Source organism: Lissotriton helveticus, chromosome 3_1, assembly GCF_964261635.1.
Source record: "Lissotriton helveticus chromosome 3_1, aLisHel1.1, whole genome shotgun sequence".
NCBI classification, from domain to species: domain Eukaryota; kingdom Metazoa; phylum Chordata; class Amphibia; order Caudata; family Salamandridae; genus Lissotriton; species Lissotriton helveticus.
The window spans coordinates 1406796389-1406821447 of record NC_136061.1 but is presented as its reverse complement, the minus strand read 5'-3'; the positions used below and the strand labels follow the sequence as shown (position 1 = coordinate 1406821447).

The window sequence follows — 25059 nt, the reverse complement described above, 5'->3', positions numbered from 1 at the left end:
GCGTCAGCAACATTCCGAAAATTCTTTTGTAGCTCCTCACGCCGACGTGGACGACGTCACAGAAGCACGGCATCATGCGCGGCTCCGCTGACGTCACTTACTCCATAATAGGACTCCGTCGGGGTGATTACATCAGTTCCGCCCTTTTTTCCGTGCCCTCGGGGGAAACGGACGGACCAATAACAGTAGATATATATACAGTGTACACAGTACAAAATAACCAAGGTAACACACACACAGTGTGAAGACAATTTAGGAAAGCAAATGGAATAATACACTGCCTTTAACAGCAACATATATACATGAAAACATTGCCATAAATGCAGGTAAACAAGAGTGGACAACGGGGAGGCGGGTGGGCATGTGAGAAATCCACAGGCAGATACTGTATCCACCAGCAAAAGCGTTACCAAAGGTAAGTAATTTGTTCTTCTGATGGATACATCTACCAGTGGATTCCTCACCTTGTGAATAGATTCCCACAGCAGTCCCACTCCCGGAGGAGGGTGTCCACCCTTCTATACCAAGAAGTCCTGAAGGACGGAACAAGCAGAGTGTCCGTCCCTCCTCACCTCTGCATCTAAACAATAATGCTTTGCAAAAGTGTGGAGGGAGGCCCAAGTTGCCACCCTGCAATTGGCCTCCACAGGAACACCTCTAGACAAGGCAGATGTAGATGACTTTGCCCTAGTAGAATGAGCTCTCAAACCTTCTGGAGGTTCCTTACCGGCCAGGGAGAAGCATATCTTGATACACAAGACAATCCATCTAGACAGCGTGCGCTTGTGCACCGCTCTGCCTTTTCTGCAGCCAACGAAACCCACAAAGAGTTGGTCATCAATTCAGAACTCCCTGATTCTGTCAAGGTAGAAGCTCACCGCCCTTTTAGGGTCCAGACGGTGAAGCCTCTCCTCCTCCTTGGAAGGGTGAGGGGGAGGATAGAAGGTAGGGAGGGTAATGGACTGCCCCAGATGGAAGGGAGTTACCACCTTAGGCAGAAAATCAGCCCTGGTCCTGAGTACCATTCTTTCAGCATGAATAGCCAAGAACTGGGGTTTTGAACTTAGAGCTTGAAGCACACTTACCCTCCTTGCCGAGGTAATCGCGATCAGAAAGACCGTTTTAAAAGATAACAACCTCAAGGGACACCTGTACAAGGGCTCGAAAGGTGAACCCATTAAGAAAGTAAGGACAAGATTCAAGTCCCATTGAGGCACAATAAAAGGAGTGAGAGGAAATGTATTCGTAAAACCCTTTAAGAATCTTAAAACAACAGGTAACTTAAATAAGGAAGGCTGGTCCAGCAGGGAAAGGAATACCGACAAAGCCAAAAGATAACCTCTCACTGTCGCTACAGCAAATCCCTGCAGAGAGAGAAAACTGTAGAATGTCGGAAAAGCGAGCCTTCAAGGGGTCAATGGACTTCTCTCCGCACCATGAAACAAACTTGGACCACCTATAAGAATAGATAGACTTGGTGGAGTGCTGCTTGGCTGATAAAATAACATCCACCACGTCAGGTGGGAGAGAAAAAGAATTCAGGTTGCCCCGTTCAATCTCCAGTCATGAATGTGTAAGCTCTGGAGGTGGGGGTGTAGAACCTGCGACTGCGAGAGTAGGTCTGCCCTCAAAGGGAGATGGAGCAGAGGGCACGAGGAGAGGTGGAGAAGATCTGTGTACCACGCCCTTCTTGGCCAATCCGGGGCGATCAATATGACTTGGGCCCTGTCTTGGCGAATCTTCCATTGAAGCCGAGGAACAATTGGTATGGAAGGAAACGCGTAAAGGAGTTGTGAGCCCCAACTCAACTGAAAGGCGCCCCCCAAAGCTCCCTGCATCGGATACTGGAGACTGCAGAATGACGAGCAGTAAGCGTTTCCGTGAGTGGCAAACAGGTTCACCTGAGGAGTTCTCCACGTCCGAAAGACATGACGAACTACATCCGGATGAAGCCTCCACTCGTGATCAGCCGAGAACTGCCGACTGAGACTGTCTGCACGTCCGTTCAGAACTCTGGCCAGATGATTTGCCATCAGACAAATCTGATGGTCCTGAACCCAGGACCAGAGACGCAGAGCCTCTCTGCAAAGGCAATGCGATCCCACGCCTCCCTGTTTGTTGACATGCCACATCGCGGTAGTGTGTCCGTTTGGACTTTAACTGACTGACCTCGAATGGAAGCGAGGAAGGCCTTGAGCGCCAAACATATCACCCGCAACTCTAGAAGGTTGATGTGAAGCAACCTTTCCTCTGGAGACCAAACACCCTTGATCTCCAGATCCCCCAAATGAGCACCCCACCCTAGGGTGGATGCATCCGTTATCACTGTGGCCACCAATGGAGGCAGATGAAAGGGCTTTCTTTGAGACAGATTGCCTTCCACACTCCACCAAGATAGATCCGCCGCAGTTTCTCTGGAGATCCTCACTGACTCCCTGAGGTCTCCGTTTTGCTGATACCACTGCCTGCGGAGGCACCACTGGAGTGCCCTCATGTGCCAGCGTGCATGGTTTACCAACAGAATACAGGAAGCCATCAGACCGAGCAGATGAAGGACCTTCAGCACTGGAACAACCGTTCCATTGTAAAATAAAGGAATCATTTCCTGTATGTCGAGAATCCTTTGTGGAGGAGGGAATGCCCGACACACAGTGGTATCCAGTACCGCACCCATGAACAGGTTGCGCTGAGAGGGCACCAGGTGAGACTTGGGCACATTTATTGAGAACCCCAACCTGTACAACAACTGAGTTGTAATCTGCAGATGATGGAGCACCTTCTCTGGCGACTCTGCTTTGATAATCCAGTCATCCAAATAAGGGAATACTGGTATCCCCGACCTTCTGAGATGGGCTGTCACCACCCCCATCACCTTGGTGAAGACTCGAGGTGCAGTAGTAAGACCAAATGGAAGAACCGCAAACTGGTAATGTTGCGATCCTACCGTAAAACGGAAATACTTCCTGTGCAACTTCAGGATTGGGATGTGGAAATACGCATCCTGCAAGTCGTTCGACACCATCCAGTCCTCTTGCTGCAGCGCTTGAAGAACCTGCGCAAGGGTGAGCATCTTGAAGCCTGCCATCCTTCTTGGATATCAAGAAATACCGGGAGTAGCATCCCTGACCCCTTTCCTGCTCCGGGACCACCTCTAACGCACCTTTTCTCATTAACGTCAGGACTTCCTCCTGCAGGAGAAGTAGGTGGTCTTTCGTGCAGAATCCTTGACAAGGAGGGTAATTTGGGGGAAATTCCCGAAAGGGAAGAGCATACCCATTTTCTACAAGATTGAGAACCCAAAGGTCTGATGTGACCGATTCCCAATCCTGTAGAAAATGAGTAAGCCGACCCCCTACAGGACCAACATGATCCGGAATGGGGGAAGAGGAAGAGGAAGAGGAAGAGGAAGAGGAAGAGGAAGAGGAAGAGGAAGAGGAAGAGGAAGAGGAAGAAGAGGAGGAGGAAGAGGAGGAGGAGGAGGAGGAGGACTGACTACCTCGACCACGGGTCCTGTTTCTGCCCCTGTGAGATTTTTACAGGGAATTCTACTGCTGCTGTGGCTGCTTGTATGAACGAAAGGTAGATCTTCCAAAACCTCTAAATCTTTTATTCGAGGAACCTCTGGATTGCACGCCAGAGACATAGCCGTCGCCTTGCTCTCCTTGAACCTTTCCAAGGCTGCATCCGCCTTCTTACCAAACAGGCCGGTACCATCAAAAGGAAGATCTATCAACTTAGCCTGCACATCAGGTGAAAATTCAGATGGTTTCAGCCAAGCAGCTCTCCTAGTGGCAACAGATGACCCCATGACCCTTGCCACAGAGTCAGCCGTATCCAAACTGCTCTGGATCACCTGGCGAGCAGCATCCCGTGTATCTGCAAGAACCTCACTGATGTTCTGCCTGTCCTCCTCAGGTATTTTTGGCACCAACTGCTTCGCAGAGTCCATCAGAGCATGAATATAACGCCCCAAAAGGCATGTGACATTTGTGGATTTGAGGGCCATGCTAGCAGAAGACAAAACCTTCTTCGCTGACTGGTCCAGTTTCTTAGACTCCTTGTCACTAGGCACCTGAGGAAAGGGACCAGTTGATTACTTGGAGCAGGCCGCTTGAACTACCAAACTCTCAGGAGACGGATGTGTTGACAAGAAGTCCGGATCCCCAGGAGCCACCCTATACCAACAGCCCTTGAAACTGCAAGAGACGAAAAAGGCTTACGCCACACTTCCATAACTGTCTCTGTAATTGCCTCATTAAAAGGTAGCATCGGCTCCACCACTGAAGAGGGAGAATGGAGCACCTCCGAAAAAATGTTAGATTTAAACTCCGCAGTTGGCAGTTCCAAATCTAAGACTTCAGCAGCCCTTCTAATGAGCATGTGATATGGTGCTACATCCTTTGATGGAACATCAGAAGCCGAGGAAAGCTGCCACTCCAGAGATAACTCCAAACCACTTGCCTCTTTAAGTTCATCAAACAAATCATCAGTATCTTGTAACTTTCCTTCCTCCATTTCCTCTGTTCGATACCTTTGCTCCTCCCAGCATCCTTTGAGCCTCCCGCCTCGATCTCATTCTCGGGGGCGATGGAGCCACAATCGACTCCGACAGCTCCGGCTTCGGATCCAGAGGAACAGCCTGGAGCGTACGAGGTCGAGTCGAGACCGGAGCCGATGAAGATGGAGTCGGAGTCGACGACCTTGGCGCTGGGAAATGCCAAGACAGCGTCGGCCGGCATAAAAGGCATACACAGCGCCGGTGCATATGACTGAGGGACGCCCAGATTGAAGGCCATTGGACCCATGGGACCAGATGGTGCTCCAGAGGGGTACATGGCTCTTGAAAAGACCCCATACACTGCATTCAGATAATGCGTTGGGTCTTGACCCGGGCCTGGAAACGGTGGATAAGGCCCCAGATTCTGTTCCTGTCGAGGAACAGCCTGAATCGGGTCAATCGAATCCGATGGATGACGCGCTGGAGACGAAGGCCCTTCAGGCAATGGAGCTTCTTCCTCCTCTCGAGGTGGAGAGTGCGTCGGGGATGGGTTCGACGCCGGAGCCGGAGACTGCTCCGGAGACTCCACAGGAGAAGGCTCACCTTCCGGATTCGGTACAATAGGCGAAGGAGACACACAGTCCTTCCGATGTCGACGTTTTGGAGACTTCGAATCCGATTCTCTCCCGGAATGACGTCGAGAGCTGTGCTTCTTCTTATGCTTCTTCTTGGATCGAGAAGCATTCCCCGAAGACTACCTCGAGCCGACCTCGAGCAGAACCTCGAAAGTCTCCTACCTTTCTTCCCCTTCAACTTCGCAACAAGCAGCTTCCTCTCTCTCTCTCGAAGTGCCTTTGGGTTCATCTTCTTACAACAGGGGCATCCTTGGACGTCGTGGTCCGACGACAAACACCACACGTAGTCTTCGTGCGGACCCGTAATGGACATCAACTTTCCGCACTCCCCACAAGGCTTGAACCCAGATTTCCTCGAAGACATTTCAACAGGAAACCAGATTTAACTCAAAAAAGACAACAGTAACAAAGTAACAAACGAGCTACTGAGGATCCCAAGAAAAACCGTTAGCGTCGACGACGTGGAAAAAAGGGAACTGATGTCATCACGCCGACGGAGTCCTATTATGGAGTCAGTGACGTCAGCGGAACCGCGCGATATGCTGTGCTTCTGTGACATCGTCCATGTTGGCGTGAGGAGCTACAAAAGAATTTTCCGATTGTTGCTGACGCAGGGGATATTCACAAAGTGAGGAATCCACTGGCAGATGTATCCATCAGAAAAAAAAAATATTTCATACTTCGCTAAACTGCAGAATCTATGTTGGATCAGCTGACAATCATGCTTCTCAGATCCAGTCAGTCTGCAGCAAGGGTTCCCCCAAGGATTGATTCTCTCCCTAACCCTTTTCAAGCTCTCCAGTGAATCCCTATGCACGATTCTTGGTACTCAGGAGACCTCTTCCACCTATACTCAAACAATGCCCAACTCTACCTGAAGGTATCTTGCCCGGAAGACTTCACCCGCCTCTACTATTCCCTGAATAAGAGTTGAAACTGGAATGCCAACCAACCCCTTCAAACTAAAACCAGTGAAAACAGAATTTCTTCTCATCTCGCCTAAGAAAGTTAAGGCTTCAATCCAAGACTGGATGGAATGCCTCCTGGACACTGATGATCACCCCTCTATCTTTCAGAATGCCAAATCTCTTAGATTCACCCTTGTCAAACACCTTAACATCCAGCACCATATCTCCTCCATGGCTAAGAGTGCCTGGTTCCACCGAAGGCTGCTTTGGAGGATCATGAATCTCATCCAAGCACAGGACCTTAAATCTGTTGTCCAGATGCTCGTGCGCTCCAGACTGGACTAAGGAATTGCACTCCCAAAGTCCCCAGAGAAGTCCTACATGCCAGGTCTCGAGACAGGACACAAGAAATGTGATCACATCTCATCCATTGCACGCTCCTTTTAGTGTCTTCAAATAGAGGAGAGAGCTCAATATAAACTGACTGAAAATCTCAGGCATTGATCGAGATTCATGAAACACTCAATTGCTCCTCCTCAAACCCCCACTTTAGACACAAGCGATACATAAACCAATCCTTCTTCGGAAGCGCCGCAAAAATATGGAACTCCCTCCCGCTGAAAAGTCGCCTGACTGAAAATCATGCCACCTTCAAAAAAGAACTCAAGCCATTCTCTTCAAACAACACTTATCCCAAACTGCTCCTAACTCCTCATGCTCCCTCCAATCGCATTCCAACCTCAACCTGCACAAACTATTGATGCTCTTCATGGGGTACTGTACCACCGGCTTTTGAAATCTATGTTTTGTTATGAATGAATAAGAAGAGCTCTACCTCCTGATCGAGGCTAACTAGCATTTACGCCACCTTTAATGTACATGTATATTTTGTATTTGTTTATTGCTATGTTCTGGCTTTATTGTGAAGCGCTTGGATGGTGGGCCATGTCTGTATTATATAAAATAAATATTAATAACAGAGATTATGAGAGTCAGCCAAGCAAACGATTGGTGACACTAAGCGCACAGCTTAAAGCCGCAGCGCTGTGGCACATAAGCAAGCTGCAGCCAGTCAATGCTGAAGGAAGTGTATGATGGAGGGGGGAATAAGCAGCAAATGCTTGCGAGAATACGAAAAACATGGCTTGGGTCCTGCATTCTATGACGATTAGTACCAGAGAAAAAGCATCCTATCGACACTCAAAGTCAAGAAAAAACTGCTATGACAGGCAAAACTTACCAAGGTTACCAATAATTTGGACATGTATAGGGAAGTGCCGGTGTAAGGCAAAGTAGCGTCTGGCAACATTTAAACACGGTGGGGTGTGACACCCCAAAAACTCACCATATGCAAGTTGCATTTGCTGGAAGGTCCAGTTGCTGTCTCTCTCTTCTCTCCTCAGAGGGCACTCGGGCAGAAAGAGAAGGACTTCCAAAACCAACCGATCACGGCTCCAGGATTGGTTGGAGCAGGCTAACCCAACACTCATTTTGAGGCTGGGGGCCTGTAGCAGCAATCCCTCAGCTGTTTCTCAACCCTGGGACTGCTTGCCTCGAAGTGCATAGGTCAGATTAGCTGGATGGAGGCTGCCGGCCAATCTGATATGCGCCCTGGCAGGGGGCTAAAGAAATAGTACAATTGCTCCAATGAGCCCGCCCCCTGCCTTTGCGCGAGCCTGCAACACATAATAAAATTGTATTTATTACCATTTTATTAATGTGTGTGATGCTCCTCCGCCATAACAGAGGTGCGGCCCCTGGTAGGGCACATGCCTGTTATTGCCCATCCACACAATGTTCGGTGCTCAAAGCTATAGAAGCAGTTTTCAGTTCTAATATTAGGTGGCCAGATCCACAAGTTAAAAACATGAAATAGCCTGGAAGCAAGAGCTGCAACATGCAAATCATCCACATTCTTTTTTTTATCAGTTATCCTCAATTATCTGGACTGGAATGGATAGGGAATAACATTTAAGAAGGGTGATGCCTTACCTGTGCCGATCTGTGCCCTGAAGCGATCTTGTAAACGGGACACCAGTGCAGACAAAACATCCATTCCAAGCAAAGCCACCTGCAAAAACAAAATGGGAACACAGACATTAAAGTCACACGGAAGGCATGTTGAAAATGCAACAACTGTGACAAAAATAGAAGTCAATGAAAAAATGAGAAAACGCAAAGAGACCATCAATATACACTAGCAAACACTTGTTTAATGCGAAACAGCAAAGCTGGTAGATCTAGCATTGCGAATAAAGGGAAAGTGTTTTGTGCATTTAACACAAACTTTTGTATGCATTCCTCTAAAAATATGATTGTACAAAGTTGGCAACAAGTAACAGTTATTAAACAGGCAACAGTAAAAGTCAAAATTTGTACCCAAAGATTTTGACGCACTGTAATGTTAGTGGTTGTCATTTCACCCATATGGCTCACCTTTTTGGCTTGAATCTTGAAACGTACGACTTGGCGAATATATTGTTCCTGTAGGAAGGTAGGATCCTTCTGGCTGGTTACCCCCACTTTTTTCCTGGTGCTATGCTGGTTTTTGTCTAGTCTGACTAGGCTCCTGCTAAACAGGACCCCAGTCTCTCGGCTTCCTCACGTAAATTGTTATGTTCAGTACTTGGGTACATCCTAGGTACCCAGGGCATAGGTACCCCAGAAGTCCCCCAGGGGCTGAAGCATGTATTATCCCACCCCTGAGAGATCATTCAAAATAGAACTACAGGCCAGCCATTGCAGCCTGTGTAAGCTAATGCTAGCACCACTTATTAAAGATATAGGTTTCCTATATCTAGGGTCACTGAACTTTAAACCTATACATCACCCCTATAGCAGACCTTATTAATCCTGAAGACAGGGTGCTTGGTTCTAAGTGTGAGAGTTCCTCTGCCTGGGCAGGACACGCCTGCAGCCTACGGAGAACATTCTCCCGGGCTGTAAGTGAAACAGCCATATACTATCTAGAGGGGCACCGCATAATTACGACAAGACCATCTCAAAATAGGCTGCAACAAATCCTATTATGTTTGGTATAAAACATCTTGGAGTCATACCCCCACAACGTTTACGGTGTGGGAGTATGATTCCAAGCACTGGAAGAGCCCTCCGTAAGCCCTCTGTGTTCTCGGTGACAGCCTTCTAGACCCAGACAGCACAAAATGCTTGCTGCAGACTCGAGACCCGATTCTGCCCTCCTGCCGCTAAGCCAAGCTTGAGATGGGGAAGGTGGAACAATAGGCATCCTGTCATTGGGAGGTGTGACCACCTCCCAGACAGGATTTAGTGTATTGGGACCGGGTGGGTTCGCTTGCAAGTGCCACTAAGTCTGCACGAGGAGCACATTAGGTGTCCCAATGCATAGTCCAGGTTAAACCAGCTATGAGAGCTGTTGGCTCCCGCTCTGGCCTGAAACTGGACAACGTATGTGTAACAAAAGGGGTACCCCTGAATACATTACCTAAATCAGGGAGAATAACTATGTATGAATAAACTATTTAGGAAATGGATAACAGAGCGGACCTAGATACAATTAGACACATTATAAGACCAGAAGGAAAAAAGAAATTATTTAAAAAATATATATTTTTATTATTTTTATAAGTTGGACAGTAAAAAAATTGTATATTTTCACAAATTTTGCAAGAAAGAATGAATAACATACAATTTTTTGTCATAATGAGGATACATCCATAATCTCCTATGTGGCCTATGCATGATGAAAAAAATACTTCTATGACAGTTTAGGAAACTAATCCTACACACATATCCATTCACACATGGCCTAGGTTAAGTAATTGAAACATGATATTGTCAATATAAAACCTGCATATGTGTATCAACAATAAATCACTTTATAAAAGAATTTGTTTTATTTATCACAAGTGAAATAAACAGACCTGGTCATGGCTATCATAACTCATGTCTACGTGCGTTTCGTTTCAACGCCTTCATCAGGTAGCCATGATGGTCTAAGAAGGAAATCTTGACATGTGGATAAGTCAGATCACTATGTCATTTCAATGAGAGACTCACGGGGACATTAAGAGGAAGAGAATTCCTCTAATAGTTGTTTAGTGGGGCTACAAACAGTCTCGAATATTAAGCGCAACCCATAAAAATATTAAAATGCAGCATGATTTTTTTCGGATACTGGCCCGTCACCATCTCTGATAGATTAGTCGGCGGAGGAACAAATCTTCTGGATGACTCTGACTGGTGCCTAGTGTTAAGTCTCGAAGTCACGAGACGAAAGACCCAAACATGTGGAATATAAAACACTCAATGCGTCCTTTAATGCGAACCCGTGTTCCTTGATGCTACTGTTTCCATACAGAATGACCGTCTCTCAAAGGTGGATGCCGTACGGTCATTCTGTATGGAGACAGTAGCATTCTCCGCCGACTACTCTATCAGATATAGTGACGGGGCAGTTTCCGGATAAAATCATGCTACATTTTAATATTTTTATGGGTTGCGCTTACAATTCGAGACTGTTTGTAGCCCCACTAAACAACTATTGGAGAAATTCTCTTCATCTTAATGTCTCATTGAAATGACAGTGATCTGACTTATCCACATGTCAAGATTTCCTTCTTAGACCATCATGGCTACCTGATGAAGGTGTTGAGCCGAAACGCGCGTAGACATGAATTATGATAGCCTTGTCTGTTTATTTCACTTGTGATAAATATAATTTTTTCTTTTGTTAAAAGTCATTTATTGTTGATACACATATTCAGATTTTATATTGACAATATCATGTTTCAATTACTTAACCTAGGCCATGTGTGAATGGATATGTGTGTATGATTAGCTTCTTAAACAGTCATAGAAGTATTTGTTTCCTCATGCATAGGTCTCATAGGAGATTATGGATGTATCCTCATTATGACTAAAAAATTGTATGTTATTCATTCTTTCTTACAAAATCTGTTAAAATATATGTTTTTTTTCACTATCTAACTTATAAAAATAATAACAATATATATTTTTGAAATAATTTCTTTTTTCTTTCTGGTCTTATAGTGTGTCTAATTGTATCTAGGTACGCTCTGTTATCCATTTCCTAAATAGTTTATTCACACACAGTGAAACTGGACAAAGGACATGGGAGTAACCTCCCCATGTCCAGCCCCTCCCCTGGGATGGTCCCCTGAACGTTCCAACCCTTTCTTTAGGGTACTTAAGGGCTTACCTCAGGGTGGATCCCTAGATTCATTTTGGGACAAGATTCAGATCAGACACCACTTCTTCTACTGTCTGGGCACTCTAAACTACATTTGGCCCAGACTTCGTTCCCCTTTCAGTCTGTTGCATGGTCTGTGCCTGTGTATCATACAGGAACCTTCCAAGGCCTGTGGGAATCAAAGACACCTGATGGAATCTCCCTTGAAGTGAAGGAGTAACTTACCTGCATTCGCAGGCACTGCAACTAAGTCAACAGTCTGCTGTTTCTAAGTTCTTCGGGACTACGCAGGGTACTGCAACACAGGTAGTGGTTCTGCACATCTCTTGAGGACTGCCCTGCCCTCTTACCAAGTTTGAGGCCAGTATCCCTAGTGAGGACTGCAATAACCAAACCCCTGTGCACCGCGTCAACTTGCAGCTGCAAAGGTTTGTTGGCTTCCTTCCAACAAGATCTTCGGGCTCCAAGTAGCCCCAACCTCAAGCATCTCCAGTGACCAAAGTCTTCATCCACATTGCATCGTTTGCACCATGGCCTGCATCTTTTGGTGAGCTGCTCTTGGTCCTCTTGCGACTCCAGTGTCTCCGGCCTGTGGGTCCTGTTGAGGGTCATCTTTGCTGCTTTTGGGCTCCCTTGATTGCTCGGGCCTGCCCTGCCTCCTCTGCGTGTGGTGAGTCCCCAGGAACTTGCTGGTCCTGACATTGCACCTTCTTCGACTTCTGCGTGGGTTGCCGTTCCCAAGGCTTGTTGGTGCTCCCGCCGGACACTGACACCTCAGCACACGACATCCAACGTGGGACAGCTCATCTACTGCTCCTGGTCTTCCTCAGCATCGCCTGGTCCTCATAGCTGCAGAGTTAAGGTCATCGTCATCTCTCCTGCAACACCTGACATCGGAGGGCATTCGTCTTTCAAGTCTCCTGCTCACTCCTGACTGACATAGACTCTGTCCCCTTCACTTGCTGGTACCTCTTATCTAGAATCCACCTTCAGATTCCACCAGACACTTTCCTCCTCTTCAGCAGCAGCACTTTCCTGAAGTCCTCAATTGGGTTCAACAGCGGTTTCCGACACCAATTCACACCTAAGTACCCAGCGTCCCTGGTCTAGGTAACGTGGGTACTAGGGTATTCACAGGTGGAGTGGCTCTCCAAACTTCTGTCTTCACAAGGTTTTTTCAGGGTCCACTGGGAAGGGTCTTTAATCTTTAAAAACCCCACTGCTGCCACCAATGAGAGAAGCTGGCCTAGTATATGATGTCCACTTATGTAAGTGGGCACCTTGCCCCAGTCCAGACTACCCTTATGGTGAATTAAGAGGTTTCAGACAACCTTTGAAAGCTAAGTGGTAGCCGTGGAGAGTAGCCTTCCGGCTTAGTCCAGAAGGAGTGTAAAGCAGCTTGTTTTACAAGAATGCAATCGTTTTCACTTAATCTATACCATAACATTGTGTTCTGGAAGCGGGAGTGGATTGGTGTGCCCAACAGGTGAGACCGGTATAAGAGGTAGGAGGATGTCCTGCGAAGCATGCTAAAGTACGTGCTAAATGGTATAGAGACGCAGCATGGACCTGTTGTGAGGAGAGTGATGTAGTAATGATCTCCTTTTATGCTGTGAAATTATGTCATGATATGGCACTGTTTTTATTGATGTATGCGACTGAAAAGGACCCACAGTGGGTTGAAACATGACATTGTATTGTTCCAAAAATGCAATAAAATGTGTTTATAAAAAAACCTGTTCAAATCCGTTCATTCGGAGTTGAGGAACTGAGAGAAGGATATACAGAATACAACAGGATTTAAACAGAGCTTTAATGTGCTGATAATTTTTGCTTCCTGCAACTACTCCATGACCCCTGAGAAAAGGGACAGTGAAGACCGTATCAGGGTTAAAAGTTACTACTCCAGCGGTCATATTATTGACCTCGTACGTCCTTTCCTCTTGCTAATGCAAAAACTGGTACTGGTGGACTCACTGCTTCCTTACCTTGTCCATTACATTTTGTTTGGTTTGACAGCTAATGATAAAGACGCACATTGACTATGTGGTGAGGGTGAGAAATCTATCTTTTTAATCAGCTGACTGTCAACGATGTTTTATTTTTAGCCATTAAGGTTGTAGGCTTCTTGGCAATAAAAGCACTGACCGGACATTGGTGTTCTTGTGTGTCATGTACTGTGTAAAGTATATGGTTTTCAAATAACCTCAAAGTACCTACAGCAGTACTTGACTTAGAAGGTCAAAGGAAGTGGCAACTGAGACTACCGACAACAAACTACACAGCAACAAAGGATTCCAAAATTATCAAAAAAGGCCTAAGATTATTTGGAAGTGGTGAAATCACCAGAGCCAAAAAGGAATTGGAACTGTAATAAGGTCAGCGGGGCTCCACATGCAAGTGAACAAAAGATGAAGGCGAGCTGGTTCTCCAACATTTCCACTCTAAAGGGTATATTCCCTCAAACCTGTTAGCAAACCAGATTAAATGTATGGCTAAACAACTCGGCAAGTAGACAGAACATCTCACAAAGCACAAAAGGTGTTTATAGTCTGCCATCACATTGCCCCCAATAGCACGAACAACTAAGAAATACCACACACACACACACACAGCAAACTAACCTACCCCCAGCCAAGATGCCAACAGCATTTTTCAACAATTTATGCCACACCACAAATACATTTCCAACCGTACACATTAGAAAAAAACACCTCTTCTATATTGAGCATGGAAAAGATATGCATCATAGTTTTCTATCATAACAGCAACAGTTTTCTTAACACCAACACCATGAGCCAAAAAACTCCTAAACAACCAGTCCTATCTAGTATGCTCCTGAAATGTCCACTGAACTCCATCTACCCACATCCATTAAACCCGAAAATCATACCTCCATAGCTCAGTGAAATAAAACGGAGTTTAAAAAAAATTCTCAATGAACACAACATCAGAACTGTGTCCATGGATGGACCTGAACACAATACTGGTAACGAATCAAGTCAAATCGGACTCCAATTGACGATGTAAACCGTGAAACAATTGGAAAGTCAGCTACAGACTTTGTAGGCACTATGGAGCAATGCCAGTGGCAGAGTCCATACTACATAAAATACCAGTAACATAACATCTTGCGGCCCAATCCCTGACATTTGTCAGCTGGAGTGGGGGAATGCAATCCACGCTGGTCTGTCTCAAAAGAATCCCACTTCTCTAAGGGCAGCCGTTCATGCTATGGCCAGGTATCTCATTGGTGCTATGAAATTATATTACATTACCTCAATGCTAAACAGTGCTTGAAATGGAAAAATAGAAGTGCAGGTACTCGGTAACAGAGTACCTGCTTGTTTCTGAGAAGTGCCGGCCCTCCCCAATTAAAAGTATAGCATTTCTCTTGAGAAGTGCCAGTACTCTCCCCCCCAAAATAAAAAAGTGCTGGTACTCCGTACCGGATAGTACCGGTCCATTTAAAGCACTGATGCTAAAACATCTCCAATGGCACTCTTTTGAAGTCAGAGTGTTGCCTAATGTTGCTTACGTGATTTTAAAAAAACATACAATTGGTATCCCAAGCTATCTTACTAAAAGAATCAATAGTTGCAACTGGACACATGGGATGATAGGCTTAAAGTGCCCACATTTCAGAAAACCTCCTGCATTGTCAGTTTTTTCCTGCAACGTACTTAGCATCTAATTTGCACATTCCGTTGTCATCTTGTACCTTAGCTCTTTTGAAGTCTTTCAGCAGTCACGGAAAACATGCCTATGAAGAAAAATCTCCACTCAGTTTTAGGCTAAGTTATATGTCTACAGTCCATTAGCTTTTTCCCTTGTTTTAGGGAATGCTTTCATTAAGTGTCAATGGAATATACGGTGTAAGGCATTCACTTTTGTGAAGTTATGTGCTTAGACACGTCCCATGCCTTGTTCGTTCTTTTGAAAAACAAATACATAAATAAATTAATTACTTCCAAAGAAATTCCCAGCACCTTCAGTGTTTGAAAGAAGACAGAACTGGGGTGTAAGACTAAAATAAAGAAATATTACATAAGTGTGATGGTCATCTACTGTTGCAGATGACTATTTAGATTGAGTACTGCTTTCTGGCAAATATTTCTGTAAATGTGCTAATGAAAAGTATAGTTTAAAAAAGCTAAAAACAAATTAACCAAAAAAGTCTGAAAGCACTCTTCAAGTATTATGAAAGGTGCAAGAGGAAATCTCTCAGACTACCAACCAAAAATATATTGTAATCTAGCAAGGATATTTTCTATGCAGAAGAATTTTTTTTTCAAATGTTCCCTATAGTCTGGCTAAATCAGTAGCCTCTCATTCCCCTAACTTCTTAACAACTACCCTAACTTTGTATGACATCTTCACTTTTTTATCTTGTTTCTTTATCCTTCATAGCTGTGTGCTAAACATCACTCTGCTTCTGGTGTCGATACAAACTACATATCAAAATTATATATCCAAAGGACAGAAAAATTCAGTTGAATTATCAGTCCTCGTGTTGTATTATTTAAGTATTTATTTTAAATGTTTTGACTGCAGACGGACAAAGGGCTCTAAACGACTGTTTCTTAACTGGTGGTAGGAGTATCTTCGCAACTTAAGGCAACTACTTATTAGGTATAGCCTGTCAACAGCATGTGCTGTTACTGAGTGGGATATTGTTTAGAATAAATGGCTTAGGGCCTACCATTCCTTGGCTTCACTGTCACTCTTTTTTAGTTGCCTCCTAATTTGCTAGCAGTGCAGGGCTATTTCCTTTTCTTTCTCTGGAGCATGGAACTCCATGGGAGAGGATGTGGTCTAACGGCTAGACTGCCGACCTTGGAGCTGGGAAACCAAGGTTCGAGCCTCGTGCCTACCAAAGAAATGAATGTGTCCTTGTGTAATGTTAATGGTGCTCATGTAAAGCGCTCCAATACCTTTGGGTCGCATTTGCTGTATATTAAGCTGCAACAAAAAAAAGCGGTTGCTTGCCCACCTTGCATGAAAAAAGCGCCAAGACGGATGCCAGCCAGCTTAGGCCCCATCAGTGTGGTTTTCTTTAAAAAGAAACTTTACTTTTAGCCATGCTGCATACCCATTCTGCTGTACAATCTGGCTAAAAGACATCTGAAGAACTAACAGCTCACGCTTAGGTGAGACCCACTGCTTTTTTCATGTAACCCTTCGTTCAACTAGATCTGGGACACACACGAGATCAAAATGCATTGTGGAAAATGAACCATTAAATACTTAGAAACACGCACAATTACATATTGCAAGATTAAATTCAAGATTTGAAGCGAGTGCATTTAAACCCCATTTTAAATAAACAACGTTATTCAAACGCCGAGTATGCAAAACTCAAGCCTTCCCGGGCAGAGTTTCAAATTTTCTCCTGTCTGTTAATATGCAAATCAACATGAGAAAGGGGCGCAATGCATGATGGGCTGCATTACAATGGGAAGGGGACAAGACTGTCGATTCAGTAAGCTCCGCTTCCTGCTGTAATACGGTTCCGAAAGCGAGACTTTCGTTCTTATAAATATTAGAATTCCAGATCACCGTAACAAAATGAGGGTCTTTACTGGTCATCAGCGATGGCGATGCGCTAGCATTACTTCAGCAACAATCCATATCTTGGGGTTGCGCTGCTGTTCAATGAACGTATAGTGAGGGCAGCAATGCTAACATCTTAGCAACACGTACTCGCCCCTACTGCGACAGCTTTAGAAAGGTGCAATTTTTGGAACCCTTAGTTCTACTCATCGTCCAACAAATAAGAAATCAACCATTACCATAGTCAAGCTAATAAATCTATAATCGCATATAGGGGGGAGCACCATTGACTCAGATGAGCATGTCTGCTTATTTCACGCCAGCTGCTTCAGAATGCCGCTGAGACCCTAGCATTTAAACTGTTAGTTGAGGTAAATGAAACAGCAGTTCACCCATTATACTATGCCCATGAAAGAGAATAAGGTGAATTACTATTTTAACTCTTGTCCTCGAACATCTGAGGAAGTGTTTGAGAGCCTTCCATTTCTATAGGAATTTTAAACAAGAATTTGCAATGTAACAGGTCTCGCATTAGAGTTAGAGAATTTGGCACTGTTTATATTTAGCTGGATAGGTTTGCTGTTTTGCGTACTGTATGTGTTAGGGAATGGCAGGTTTGTATGTATCGATGGAGTAAGTATGTGTATTATACTTTATATTATGTGTTGTGTATGTGTATGTGTATTATATATTATACAAACCTTGACCCACCCCAGAAAACAACTTTGTTCCATGCTCTGACTAGTAAATTATGACTGTGGAAAATCCACCATGCTGGCTTATTTTCTGCCATTGTAAAATTAACAAAATCCAGTTTCATGAATTACAATATGAAATTTACCCAACTATGGTGCCGAAAACAGTTTGTGAACCAGACTCTGTAAAAAACCCATTATGCAATTGCATTACAAATATGTATAACAAAATCGGACTTTCAATTTAATATTTTCTGAAATGAGTCATCACCATAACAATGAATATGTTAGTAGGAAGAACAGCGTAAGTGAAACACTCTCGAGGTTTTCAAGGACCCAAGGACCTATTCACACTATGGGGCATATTAAAACTCATGCTGTGCGTTCGCATTCTCCGCGTTTGTTTGGTTAGTAAACCTCATGCTGTGCATTTTCCCGTCTGTGCGATAGCTTTCATCTATTCTACATAACAAAAAAACGAGTTTAAGCTATTAGCATTGTAAATGACAATGCCTTTTATGTTCTAAAATAAAAAAATAAAAGACATTGTCATTTACAGTGCCAATAGCTTAAACTTGCGTAAATGCGAGACTTATTGCATTGTAAATGCTTGTTTATACCCTTTTCAGTGCATAATATTCCAACAATGTTGCATCACATTATTATTGACTTTGAATTCATTCCAAAAGTTATTAACAGAATGGCAAATCATGACTTGTGTGTAATTACCAATGCATTTCGGATTACTCCACCCTTCTTCAGGGGTAGCTGTAAACCCAATAATATGCCAATTACCACATTGTAAGGAACGTGACTCGTTTCTAAAATAATCTAGTTCTATCAATGGCATGAAAGAGCGAAATGGCCGGAACAGTGTAGTAAACCAACTCTGCAAATCAGTCATCATGCACTGTAAATATTCAGCACACCACCAGTATGTGCTTAGAACCATGTGCTCAGACACGAACATTATAGTGCCGCTCCTCGTTTGAGTACCCCAAAAACACTGTAATGACTAAAAAAGGAAGAAAAAGACAACAAAACCCTTGCTACCAGTGCTAATAATTTTATTAAAAAGGAAATGTCTTTCTGATACGGGGTGCAGCATACTACAAGATCCAGCATGCATCAGTAATCTTACTTGTGCACTGAATCGTGCTGTCTGAGTCTCAGAGCAAAAACTTGGCGTGTCCTTGTGCATTACAAGTATATATTTACAGCCTTTGGCCATCAGTCATTATTGGGCACCTCATGTCTCCCTTCCCCCGGTGCCTCGGCTGCTGCTGGTTGGTATGCAGTGCGCATGCTCCAGGGACAGAATGAGTGATTAGATCTGTGTCCTCTCTATTTACCAACCAGGCGCTAAGATCTGAAGCCATGTTATCACTGCAGGGATAACCTTTGAAAACAGCCTTTGGCTCAGTCCTGAAAACATCATCGTCGCTAATGCGCTCCTTCAAGGCACTAGGCATGTTTAAAGGCGGGCAGAGGGAGGCAGCGATGTGTGCTGCTCCGTGGATGAATCAAGCGCTCTCGCAGATCAGCAGAGTGGCTTGCCCCTGCCCTTCCCATGCCGAATAATTAGTTTAAGTTTGTTTGGTTTAACTGGAAATCCCTCTGAGTTAACAAAAGTCTGTGCACATATTTGTATCACCAATATTAAGGGCATGCACAGTTTTAACTTGCGTGCAATTCTGGAGAGGTTCTGAAACATTTACCTTTGTAATGAGAGAAGCTTCCTAATGGAGGACAGCGAGGGCGCATTCCAGCAGAGCAGCCGTGAAATGGATCCACAAAAAAACGCGTTTATTAGCACAGTATGTGGGAAGCATTTCGGTTACAAGCCTCGGACCAGCAGAAGTGCTCAAGACCTGATGCAACCGTTTCTATTTTCCTGGAGGGTGGTGGGAGGGACTGGGTGAAAGGCCTGAAGAGAGAGAGGGAGGGAAGCAAAGGGAGGGAGAGGCGGCACAGACATTCCCAGAGCAGAGAGAGCGAGGGGAAACAAGTGGTGCGCGCGCGCACATATGCTTCCAATTATCGCGGCCCGTGTCTGGCCACGATAATTTAAAGCATGTCAGGAAATGCGCATAATAGACACCAATAGGCCAGGGGGGGCACTATGCGCCCGCCTCTGGCCTATTGGTGTCTATTTTACAGAACAGCAAGCAGTGAAAGGCCAATTGCAGGCCGCAAATGGAAACTCACACGCACGAGCGTGAGGAATTGGCAGGTCCATTTTCAAACCCCCCCTCAAAAGGGCTTTTCGCTTCGCGAGCCCTAAAAAGCATGCCGGTCGGTGCCATGCGTGAAATGCTCTCACACACCCACCCAAACAGGAGAGGCGTGACAAAGGGTGCGTACATTAGAGCACGACACTAGGACTGAGCTTCTCCCTACTCCTGTGGCTGCCTAGAGTGACGTCTGTCCGTCCTGGTCATTGAGACTAGCAGTGGGAGTCTTTGCTTGGGTGTCACCTAAGCGCAGCAACACTCAAAGGAACTCACGTCCAGGAACCCCGGGTGATTTTTAATGTTCGTTGACCAATCCCCGATTCCTCCCATGACGCACAACAGGGCTGGGGAAATAAAGGAAGCGAATCACATACACTAAGACCGTGCCAATGATTCAGCCTCAAGTTCCTGCACTGCAGTGAAAATCACAGATTTTAAGCCGTGCGTCTCGATTCTCTCTACACTGAGGGGGCAAACGTGTGGGTCAGCTTTTTGTAGGATCCTACACATAATGGCGAGATATGTCTGCTGTAATCGGGACGTAGAGGAGTAGAAATAGCAACAGCCCTCCTGTATTCTGCAGTGCTTTTTGTATGTGTGTGTGGGGGGAGGGGACAGAACAATACATGACATTTTTTAATGATAGAGGGTAAAAGTGTGTCGAGCCATATACAATCTGTTCTTAATTTTAATCTACCCTCTTTAGTAAGAGTACCACCATTCAACTTTTTATGTTATAAACCAGCGCTTTATATAGAATTATAGAAGCGGAGATACTCACTATTTAGAGTACCTGGTTGCTCCTGTGGAGTGCCAATTCTCTCCCATTAAGGGTATTGCAGCAGCGCTGAGAAGTGCAGATACCTTTCAAATTAAGGAAGTGCAGGTACTGAGTACCAGACAGCACCTACCTATTTAAAGCACTGCTAAAAATGTATTCAATATTTACTCCTCTTTTAATATGATACAAATAGAATAAGTCCTACCTTTGAAGTCAATAAATAGCTGCTATTACAACATTCAATGATAACTCTATTTGACCATGCTCCCACAGTAAAATGCAATCTGTTTGCCACCAATAAAAGTGAGAAGGACCAGTGGAATTAAAGGACCCTTTCCAATCCAGATCCAAGTGAATGGTATCAGCCAACAACTTGATGTTCTGTCCTCTGCGTATTACTTGTGTGAGAACATTGCCTTACAATATCTATCCAACAGGCACTGACCTGGAAGTAAATCCAGGGTGGCCTTTCAGGGAAAGCGTTCATGAATGAAACTTGAATCAACAGTTATTGAAAGTGCCAAGGGATTGAACACAATGCGTGTGCATTGGAAGACTATCACTCGTCGCTCTCAACTCTGCTCCCCTTCTTGCCACATACCTGTTAGGGATTATTCCAACACTGGTCACTAGTCACAAAGGGCAAAACAGCATTCAACACCAGAATAATTCAAATAATATTTCCAAAAAATATTTGAAAAACCAATAGTGACATGTCACCACCAAAATCTAAAGACCCTAAACAAATTCCTTAAGTGGTCAACTTAGACAATCTCTAAATTATTTTAAATCCCCGATAGGTAGCCGGGCATACAAAGAGTAAACACCTCCCTAAAAGCTCCCACAGTTTTTTTTTCAATTTTTGGTTTTTTGGGTTATAATGAATGATTGTAAATTACAAGCCACAGGCAAGAATAAACTCATCAAACACAAGGAAATGATGGACGGAGTGCTAAAACTTTTCTAACACTCACTCCCCATCACAGATCTGGATTGAATATAATATCATTCTTTAGCTCACTTCGCCACCCCAGTTCAGACACAGCTATATGCAAATCAGTCTTGACCCTGTGCCTCATGGGAACAGTCCAGCCCGAACTGCCCAGCCACGTCTTCCCTGGACCGGAAACAAGCATCCTGGGACCGGTTTCGGGGTAAAGAATAAACTGGCACATCCTAGAATCAGGAGGTTTGCTCTTCAGCCAGGATCTGGTGGTACGCACTCTAGTGAGCTACTGTAACAGCATAAAAATAGATCAAAGCCAGATTGTGTGAGATAAAACTTGAATGTCACAACTTAATATGCTTCGGATCATAACCAAGCTCCCATTGTAATAAATTATTTAACTTATTAAATACTAAAGCCTAAAATAAAGAAAGGGAGGGGCAGTAGCGAAAATATGGGTGTGCCCCAGGAACAGAGCAAGAAAAGCAATCAGAGGTTGCCCAAAAGGACAATTTTAAAAAAATCGGTCAGAAGAATAACATATATATCATATAAAGTCTTTTAAAAATTAGCCTTAAACCGTCACGTTAAGTGTGTCCTGTGCAGGCAAAACACTGGCCTGAATATCCCCCTGGGTCAACACCAACCCTAAATTCGTGGTCCATTTATTTGCTAACTGTTGGAAATACTGTTCATTAGATCAATGTGAAGTAGTGTGGCTCACTGGTTAGAGGCAGCAGACCCGAGAGCAGAGGACGGCCCGGGACCAGGGTTCGATTCCCGGCGCGGCAGGTTTCTGGACCAGGGTCAGCGGACTCGATAATTCTCTCGCCTCGGTGCCCACTCTGATCAGCGTCCACACTCGGCAACTCTGGGCATTAGCTTGCCTCATCTTCACTAACGGCCCCACCAGACCGCCGGGGATGCCTGGTCTCACCCTGGAGATACCCATTAAGGGACCATCTCTCAGGGAAGCCAGGAAGGGTTTCGCAGCGGTCGAAGCGCCTTGGGACCCTACGGGTAAGTAGTGCGCTATATAAATGCCTATACATTTACATACATTTACATTTACATCAACAAGAGGCCAGGGTGTTCTACAGATTGCTAACAGAACGAGCTTTGGGCAAGCAAGCTGCTCCAAAAATAGATTGGTAGGCATAGAAATGTCTGTAGTAATGAAGTCCGGAGTCAGAATGTAGATTTATTAGGGTGAGTTAGATAGTTGAATTGTAGAGATGCAACCCCACCAGGAGCTCAGCCCATACTCCAACTGTCACACTCAAGCATCCAGGCACCCAAACATTTCATTCATGACCATCACACCAACATTCCATGCATCGCATTCACATTGGATGATCAGCTATGGAGAAAGCAACAAAAAAGATAAGATACAGATTACTACATATCCTCCCTCCTTCCACAACACAAATAGAAACAGTAAAAAAGAAAAGGGTTCAAACAAGGGGAACCCAAGAAATGGAAAAGAGAAAAAGCAAGAAGAAAGAGGACCCAAACATGAAAGGGTCACAGCACAGAAACCAAGAGAAACCAGCGTGGGCATGAAAGCAGAAAGCTGAGCCAAGTACAGGAGAAAATTAAACTGTAGGAATAGACGAAAGTAACAGAAGAACAAGAGAGATGGAAAGTATAGAAGACGGTAGTACACATAAAAAGAACATTTTGAAAAAATATAGAAGAGATGTACAAGTGCATGTACAGAATTAACAATATAGAGGAGATGCATAGACAAATATACATAATATATTACCCACCCATCATCCTCCTATACAAATTTTAACAAAAAAATGAAACTTCCCCGAAAACACAGGTGAATCAATGGGCCAGAAACAACATGGAACATCTACACCCAACATAAACCAAAGAAAATGGTTAGGGAAAAGAAGGTTGACTGCAAACCATAGACCCACAATGACCTAAGAGCAGACAAAAACTAGTGTGCCACACAGTGAGAATAATATGACATACAAGAAACGTGCAGTACAGGACGAATTAAACACTGTTAGCAAACAAATATAAGCATGTATCACAGTGTGACCAAAAACAAAGGACACATGGAACTAAAACCCAATAGAACCCAACGTGGGGTTAGAAACGTAAACAGAGCAACAGAAAACATGGGACTCATACCCATTAGAAATAGAAAACATGGGACCGGTACCCATTAGAACCCCTATGTGGTGGTTAGAGCGTAAACAAAACAATTGAATACATGTGAGAGCTCTGAAGAATGTCCAGGTAGGTAATTTCCACAAGGACCAAAGCGTTGAATCTAAGGAATATATGGCCTTGTGTGGCAACATGCAGGGATGCCATGGTGCTGGAGAAAGATCCAGTGTGGCAGGTTATAGAAGGGAAGTGTTGATGAAAAGCCTGAAGGCAAAATGAAGAAAATCATCAGACAAAAAAACGGGGCAGAGAAATATCACGAACTTCGGCACTGGGAAGAGGAACAGTTGTGGAGGAAGGTAGATTGAGTTAGTTGGTTGGTTTTCTATACTGTCCTGAGCTGGAAGTTTGGTGTTTAAACAAGTGAGGCGTAAAACTGTTCCTGGAGGGTTGGGAGACAGGAGCAGAATAGACACTAGTCTTTTGTGCATGTCTTGGAAGATGGTGCCCAAGACTCATGCTGCCATGGTACATGCAGTCTGCTTTGTGTTGCAACAGCCAGAGGCACTAGAGAATCACAGTGGCATACATTGGCTCACCTCCAGAGCACTGGTGGCTGTCATGCCAAAGTGAGGGAAGCATTAGCTGGAAATAGAGATGCCTTGGTAGGCATAGACGTATTCAACAGCCCTATCTTACCCAGAGTATGGATAAATAATAATAAAAGATTTATAAAGCGCATAGCTTCTTTAAAAGAAGTGTCTTAGCACCAGTGAGGTTCAGCTTACAAGAGGAAACACAGAAAACCTAACAGGAGGAGGAAGAACTATCTGTAAGGCCACGTTTTGAGATTTTTCCAGAACAAAAGTTTGGTCTTCGTCTCAATTCAAGTGGAAAAGAATTCCAAAGCCTGGATGCCAAAAAGCTGCCCCCAATTCGAACATTCCAGGATGAGGAGCTCAGTCTTGGCTGCATTTAATTTCTGGCAACTGAAGGCCATCCAGTTGGCTACCTCCTACAGGCAGGTCCTCAGCGAGACCGCAGCCGAATTCTGTGATACAGTGACAATTAACAGAGTATCCTCGGTGTACGATATGGTGTCAAACCTGTGCCGCTCAATGATATCCTCCAGGGGGGTGCGTGTATAAGTTGAATATGGTAGTGCTCCAAGAAGTACCCTGCGGCACCCCTGCTGCAGATGAAATACGCTTCTGCAGGACCTGATAGGTATGGTCCTGCAGAAAGGACGCCAGCCACCGGAGGGCTTTGTAACTGATACCACAGTTCCACAACCACTTTATAAGAAGGTTGTGGGATACGGTGTAGAAAGGGCACGCTCGGTTCGAAAAGCAATAATGCTGCTGTGTCACCCCTGTCCAGAATATGACGCTCAGACTAATAGGTAAGCAACAGTGCCGACTGTCTATATCGAGGACGGAAGTCAGACTGCAATAAATCCCGAGAATCAATGAGTGCTGAGAAGTGCTTATT

General features: G+C 44.6%; 1 protein-coding gene and 1 non-coding gene across 6 annotated transcripts in view; one reads left to right on the top strand and one right to left on the bottom strand.

Annotated features, from left to right (window-relative positions):
* The window catches only part of CLASP1 (cytoplasmic linker associated protein 1), a 1618163-nt gene that overhangs the window by 1392539 nt on the left and 200565 nt on the right, over positions 1-25059 (bottom strand). For all 5 annotated transcript variants that reach the window (XM_078682066.1, XM_078682063.1, XM_078682065.1 and 2 more), the window contains exon 3: positions 8034-8112. In XM_078682066.1, coding sequence (XP_078538192.1) covers positions 8034-8112 — 79 coding nt within the window. The remainder of the gene's footprint in view (positions 1-8033; positions 8113-25059) is intronic.
* LOC144825892 (U4atac minor spliceosomal RNA) lies at positions 16855-16980 on the top strand. The gene has a single exon (XR_013609651.1). It is a non-coding gene; the product is annotated as a U4atac minor spliceosomal RNA (small nuclear RNA).